At 40.9% G+C, this 7,208-nt stretch overlaps 1 protein-coding gene across 1 annotated transcript in view; it reads left to right on the top strand.

Moving 5' to 3' along the window:
* The window catches only part of FBLN5 (fibulin 5), a 44,350-nt gene that overhangs the window by 16,479 nt on the left and 20,663 nt on the right, over nucleotides 1-7,208 (top strand). Inside the window, exons 4-5 of the mRNA XM_072428199.1 lie at nucleotides 207-261; nucleotides 3,575-3,626. Coding sequence (XP_072284300.1) covers nucleotides 207-261; nucleotides 3,575-3,626 — 107 coding nt within the window. The remainder of the gene's footprint in view (nucleotides 1-206; nucleotides 262-3,574; nucleotides 3,627-7,208) is intronic.

Genomic DNA, 7,208 nt, shown 5'->3' with positions numbered 1-7,208 from the left:
GTGAAATTGGCCTATTTTTTTATCAAAGTTAATCAGATCTAATCATTTCTTTTTGCGATGATATACACAGTGTTGAAAGTCATTTGTTCACTTTAATTTTCTTTTAAACCAATAAATGTACAGATCATCATAGAAATGCATTAAATATTTGTATTATAATGACGATCCATCAATACAACTTTAATTGGTTTCTTGTTTCGTTGCAGACTATTGGCCCTCTTCACATTCACTTTCTGCTTCTCAGACCCCGTCCATGCCCAGGTAAGTACTGAGCACTTTATATCCTTCAGGAAACAATTTGTCCCCCCAATGAATAGATACAAAATCGTTCTTTGCTCCCAGCTGGTAATGTGGTGAATAGGATAATATCCGGGTATTACCTCTCCTCTCGTCTAGCTGCACTGAAATGTTTTTTTGGACAGTTGAGCTCCAGTATTATATAAAGAATAGTTTACAGCTGAGCCGTGACACATCAGTAAAATATTAATGGGGCTGAGTTACCTATAAAGAGGAAAGTACAGCTCCAAACTTTCTCCTCTTGCTGCTCATAGACACAAGACCAGTTCCTTAGTCACACAATTTTGGTTAAATAGAGGAGCAGCCAGCTGGAACTCTGATGGTCTACAGAACAGATCACAGAGCACCTGGTCTAGGTATGCAGCACTGAAGAGGAAATGAGGCAGCATGTTCTCCAGTGATTGGCTCTATTATGTAGTATCAAAAACTGCAATAGGTGCAGACTGCTCCGAAATTGAAAAGTCTTCAGCCCTTATTGCAGTGATTGGAAAGTAGATGTAAATTTTTATCAAATGGCATTTAGTTTGATGAACGCTGTGCACTAATCTCGCAATACTATGAGTGTACGTCTTGTCTACTCGCATTCCATTTCTCAGTGCAAGTTTCCCATGGAGGCAGCAAGCTGGTCCACTCTGCAATGAATACTCAAAAAGCAGCTTGGGGAGCCCATTTGATTGGGTGCCCAATGCAAGAGCACAATTAGGGGACAGGCAGAGTGTTGTCACCTAACAGGAAGAAAGTGAACTTACTGCTGATTTTTGAAACTCTGGTTTTAAAAGATTAAAATTGACTTTTGTAAATGAACATTTGATCGTTCAGATCATTGTTTGCAGGCCGCTTGTAGTTTTCCACCCTTTGCTAGACTTACACAGGGGAAGAAGTCACTGCTGGAGTTCTGCTCTGATTTGTATTGCAAAATGCACATTTTGGTTTGTGATTATCTGAGCAATGAGTATCCGATGTCAAATCCCAAACCGCCGCAAGCTGCGGCCAAGGAGCACAGCTGGCCGAGCAGAGATTCTGTTGGTCGACTAACTGGCTGTTCTGGGAAGAACTTTCTGACACTGGAATGCTGCAGACAGGGACTTCAGTTTTCTGAAAGAGATTATTTGCTTTTATTTATTACTCACTGATATGGTGCCAACATTGTCCATAGCACTGGTGCAGTAACTATATGATGCAAAATGATAACTTATGCAAAATATGTGCAATAATAGAAATAGGGACCAAAAGGGCTCCAATCCAAGCCAGAATATTGGGATAGAAGAGGTGAGGGAGACTTGGCAGAATATGTGATGAGAGGCGTCAGGGAACCCAGATGTGGAAGATGCTGTTATGTGTCTATATCACATTTATTGTGCAAACCATCTGGCATTGACATGTGGCCTGATAATAGAATTCTAAGGTGTCCTATAATATTTCTACATTTCATATAGATGTGAAATCTCCAAATATTTACCTGCAGCTGTTGATATAAAAGTACAGTAGGGGCGAATTATCAGAACCCCAGTCAATTCCGTATTGCTATACATTTCAAACAACAACCATAGGACAACCATAGGCTTTTACAGGACTTTAAATGTACTCTAGGATACCGACAAATTAATAAAATCACATAGTATTGTCTGTCAAACACTCTATCATTCTCAACGCGTTTCACAGAACTGGTCTGCTTCATCAGGAGTATTACCATAGAGAAGCACATAAAGTAGTTTATCTAGAAGAAAGACATATAAATATATTTTTTGAACTCACAAAAACAAATGGCTTACCAATGGCTTGGGAGAGAATACTATTTGGATTAACAACTGTATTGTAGTAGTGCTATGTTTAGCGACAAATGGAGCTCTTTTTGCTCTTTTTATGTGTTTATATTTTTGTTTTTATTTTTAATCTGAACAAAAGATTTAATATGTGACAATAATGTGATTTTAATAATTTGTTGGTATCCCGGGGTACCTTTAATATCCTGCTGTTTACCTAATCTCTGTATCTACTTATAGGGACTATGCTGGTTGTTTGAAATGTTTCAAGTTTTTGGATGTGGTACTTGCATTTGTTTAATAATTCGTAGGAATAGGGGTCTATCCAAATATTCCAATCTGTATTGCTATAGGTACCCATCAGAGTAGATTCACACACTTATTTTTTCCTGGGGACCATTCCCCTCACTTTGTATATAATGGTTCTGTCTGCGGTTTTGGACAGAAGGTGAAGGAAAATCTTCCAATGGTACAAAGGCTGAACAGCGCTACAATTACTATGCAGATCATGGAGTGGAAATGTTGTCATTTGGAGCTCTATTTGAGGGTTGAATGTGAAAGCTGAGGTCTGGATCTCCAAAGATCTTCCACAGCCTTTGCACAGCGCTCCAATCAACAATGCTGAATGTAGAAAAGAAGTATTGCAGTATTGATTGGTGCACTGTGCAGACAACGTGTTAGAGCAGCGGCCCCCCCGGACTCCATAGCAAAGGGCACATTGATGTAATTCTAAAAATATATTACAAAATAAAAGTATTTGTTTTCTTTATGCAGCCTGACCACATGACAAATGACCACGTGTCTACTTAATCTGCCACAATAAAGGTATCTTTGGAGGAGTATAAAGCAGTTCACCATTGATTCCTTTAGATGATAAATTCGGTAAGCAGGGCCAGACATAGGAGGTGAACACAACTGGGGAGAGAGCTGAGTGCAGTGATTGTGCAAAGCCTCTGTACAGGTGAAGGTGGTTGATGCATAAGAAAGACAACCTGAATACCACAGATTTTGGTAATGGATTAGAAATCCAAGGACCTCAATAGGGACCTTTGAAGTCCTTTGTTTGCATAAATTTTCTAACAGTAGTGGATTTTGCAGACACAGGTGTACTGTGAGCAAGGTTAGTTCGGTGTGCTTGTAGAATTGTCTGAGTGTTAAAGCGGAGGTCCTGCCCTTACTCTTGCAGCATATCTGCTCTCTTTTTCTGTTTAAGCATGTCTGAAGTATTTACCCGTCTCTTGTAGCGCGTCTGCTCTGCCCTCTTTGACTGTCTCTTGATATTCGCCCTAAAACTTATCCCTTTAACATTTATTTTAAGGAAAAAAAAAGACAGAAGATTCTTTTTAGATAAAGGAGGCGCCTGACGTTTTAAGTACTGAGATATTCATTGGAAGTATTATTTCACCACATAAGAATGTTACCAAACATGATATAAAAGCCAAGATTTCCCCCATATTTTATATTCTGTGCATGATTTTGCTTTAGTTGATAAATTGGTTTTATTGTTTTTATAGGAACAATGCGCCAATGGCTTCCAGCTAGACAGGGCGACCGGGGAATGTTTAGGTAAGACTGTTAATATTCTATTGTTGTTCTTAAATTTAGGAACAGCCATATATTAAAGAAGACCTGTCGGTGCAATGATGTGTCCGTGTTACCCAAAATTACTTTCAGTAAAAACAAAAAATGCCATATTCAAGCTTCCAATCTAAATCTCATGATCTCTGGCCACAAAGTGCATTTGTAGGAATTTCATGTTATTAGAGGCAGAAGCCTAGGGTGGAATAACTAAGATATACCCATCACTGCACAGCCCATATTGCCAACTAATGAGAAATGTTTGAGAATTAGCACTTGCATTTCAGCTTAGTGAAATGAGATTCTGGCCTGGTAGATCTGCAGTGACAAAGTGAGGGTGATGAAGGTAACAGATCTCCACCGGCAGATAAATTATCACTTTAGGTGGAATACCCCTTTTCATCTGATTGGATGGCATGCATTTGGTTCTTTCCTTTTCACCTTATTACTTGTGTATTGGTTTTGGTTTTTACCATACTAATACAGTGAGGGAAAGAAGTATTTGATCCCCTGCTGATTTTGTACGTTTGCCCTCTGACAAAGAAATGACCGGTCTATATTTGTAATGGGAGGTTTATTGTAGCTGTAAGAGACAGAATAACAACAAATTAACCCTCAAAAACCCAGTGCTCAAAAATCAGAGCTTGCTGTGCATTGTAATAAGTAAAATAAATATTTGATCCCCGATCAACCAGCAAGATTTCAGGCTCCCAGGTGTCTTCCGTGTATGCAGGTAAGGAGCTGAGATTAGGAGCACCCTCTGTAAGGGATCCAAGCTTGTTACAGTACCTGTATATAAGACACCTGTCCACAGAAGCAATCAATCAGGATCCAGATCAGCCACCATGGCCAAGACCAAAGAGATGTCTAGGGATGTCAGGGACAAGATTGTAGACCTACACAAGGCTGGACTGGGCTACAAGACTATCACCAAGCAGCTTGGTGAGAAGGTGACAACAGTTGGCGCGTAAATTCGCAAATGGATGAAACACAAAATAACTGTCAATCTCCCTCGGTCTGGGGCTCCATGCAAGATCTCCCCTCGTGGAGTTGCAATGATCATGAGAACGGTGATGAAGCAGCCCAGAACTACACGGGGGGAACTTGTTAATGATCTCAGGGCAGCTGGGACCATAGTCACCAAGAAAACAATTGGTAACACACTGCGCCGTGAACCCCTGAAATCTTGCAGAGCCCACAAGGTCCCCCTGCTCAGGACAGCACATGTACGGGCCCGTCTGCAGTTTGCCAATGAACATCTGAATGATCCAGAGGAGAACTGGGTGAAAGTGTTGTGGTCAGATGAGACCAAAATTGAGCTCTTTGGCATCAACTCAACTCGCCGTGCTTGGAGGTGAATGCTGCCTATGACCCCAATAACTCCATCCCCACCGTCAAACATAGAGGGGGACACATTATGCTTTGAGGGTGTTTTTCTGCTATGGGGACCGGACACCTTCACCACATCGAAGGGACAATGGACCAGACCATGTACCATCAAATCTTGGGTGAGCACTTCCTACCCTCAGCCAGGGCATTGAACATGGGTCGTGGATGGGTATTCCAGCATGACAATGACCCAAAACACACGACCAAGGCAACAAAGGAGTGGCTCAAGAAGAAGCACATGAAGGTCCTGGAGGGGCCTAGCAAATCTCCAGACTGATTGATAGGATCAAATACTTATTTCACTCATTACAATGCACAGTAAGCTCCGACATTTGAGCACTGGGATTTTGAGGGTTAATTTGTTGTTATTCTGTCTCACAGCTACAATAAACCTCCCATTACAATTATAGACCGGTCATTTCTTTGTCAGAGGGCAAACGTACAAAATCAGCAGGGGATCAAATACTACTTTCCCTCACTGTATTGGTATGGTAAAAACCAAAACCATTACACAAGTAATAAAGTGAAAGGGAAAGAGCCAAATGCATGCCATCCAATCAGATGAAAAGGGGTATTCCACCCAAAGTGATAATTTATCTGCCGGTGGAGATCTGTTACCTTCATCACTATACTGGCTTCCATTATCACTTTGCAGAGAGTGCAGAAATCTCATTGTTGAAGTACCAGAAAGACAAAACAAAAGACAAAAAATAAGTTTGCAGTTTCACTGTTATATTTCACTTTCCTCTTGACACTTATTTATAGGTTTTGGCAGGTTGACCTTTCTTTTTTTTCTTCGGGTAAAATCTGGTTGGTGGCCACAGGTTGTGGTTGAATCTCCTCATTGCTCCATGCCAATACCTGATGATTGTGCAAAGGGAAAACAATGGCTTTTGTGCGTTTGAATAGAGTTGTTAAACTGTATCCAAACTGAATTGATTGCAATATTCTGAAACGTGACACTCCCTGAGTTTCAGCCGGGTTCCCAGGCGGATTTCTAGCTGCCAGAACTCTCTTGTGTGAATGTTTCACTTCATTGTTCTGTGATATCAGGACAATACATGGCTGTGTTTTTCCTTTCTGCTATTTCTAGAAATCATAAGCAATTTATATCAGAGATTTCTTCTAGAACTCAACATGAAGGCAGAACATACAACATAGTACCCAGGTACACATTCCCTAACCAAACCAGAGGTATTACCATGTCTGCCCCATGGTGGCATGAGCAAATGCCTAGTACTACTTCAGTGGGTGAAATATTTCAGGTTTGGCCCAGGCTTTACCACTCCTGTCCTGTACCCCAGGTGTAATTCTCGGTATCTGTTCTTGTTCTGTGTGTATGGACTCTGCACAGTACCACTTCTCTTGTCTTGTACCCCAGGTGTAATTCTCAGTATCTGTTCTCTGTATGTATGGTCTCAGCACAGTACTTCTTCTCTTGTCCTGTACTCCGGGTGTAATTCTCAGTATCTGTTCTTATTCTGTATTATGAAATCTACATGGTACTACTTCCCTTGTCCTGTACCCTGGGTGTAATTCTCAGTATCTGTTCCTATTCTGTGTGTAGGACTCTGCACAGTACCACTTTTCTTGTCCTGTACCCCGGGTGTAATTCTCAGTATTTGTTCTTATTCTGTATGTATGGACTCTACATGGTACTACTTCCCTTGTCCTGTACCCGGTTGTAATTCTCAGTATCTGTTGTTATACTGTATGTATGGATTCTGCACAGTACCACTTCTCTTATCCTGTACTCCAGGTGTAATTCTCAGTATATGTTCTTATTCTGTATGTATGGACTCAGCACAGTACTACTTCTCTTGTCCTGTACTCCAGGTGTAATTCTCAGTATCTGTTCCTATTTTGTTTGTATGGACTCTGCACAGTACCACTTCTCTTGCCCTATACCCCAGGGGTAATTCTCAGTATATGATCTTATTCTGTATGGATGAACTTTGCATAGTACCACTTCTCTTGTCCTGTACCTCGGGTGTAATTCTCAGTATCTGTTCTTATTCTGTATGTATGGTCTCTGCACAGCACAACTTCTCTTGTCCTGTGCCCCGGGGTAATTCTCAGTATATGTTCTTATTCTGTATGTATGGTCTCTGCACAGCACCACTTCTCTTGTCCTGTACCCCGGGTGTAATTCTCAGTATCTGTTCTTATTCTGTATGTATG

The sequence above is a fragment of the Pyxicephalus adspersus genome, chromosome 12 (genome assembly GCF_032062135.1).
Source record: "Pyxicephalus adspersus chromosome 12, UCB_Pads_2.0, whole genome shotgun sequence".
NCBI lineage: Eukaryota > Metazoa > Chordata > Amphibia > Anura > Pyxicephalidae > Pyxicephalus > Pyxicephalus adspersus.
The sequence above is the reverse complement of the archived record's forward strand: the minus strand, read 5'-3'. Positions and strand labels throughout refer to the sequence as shown.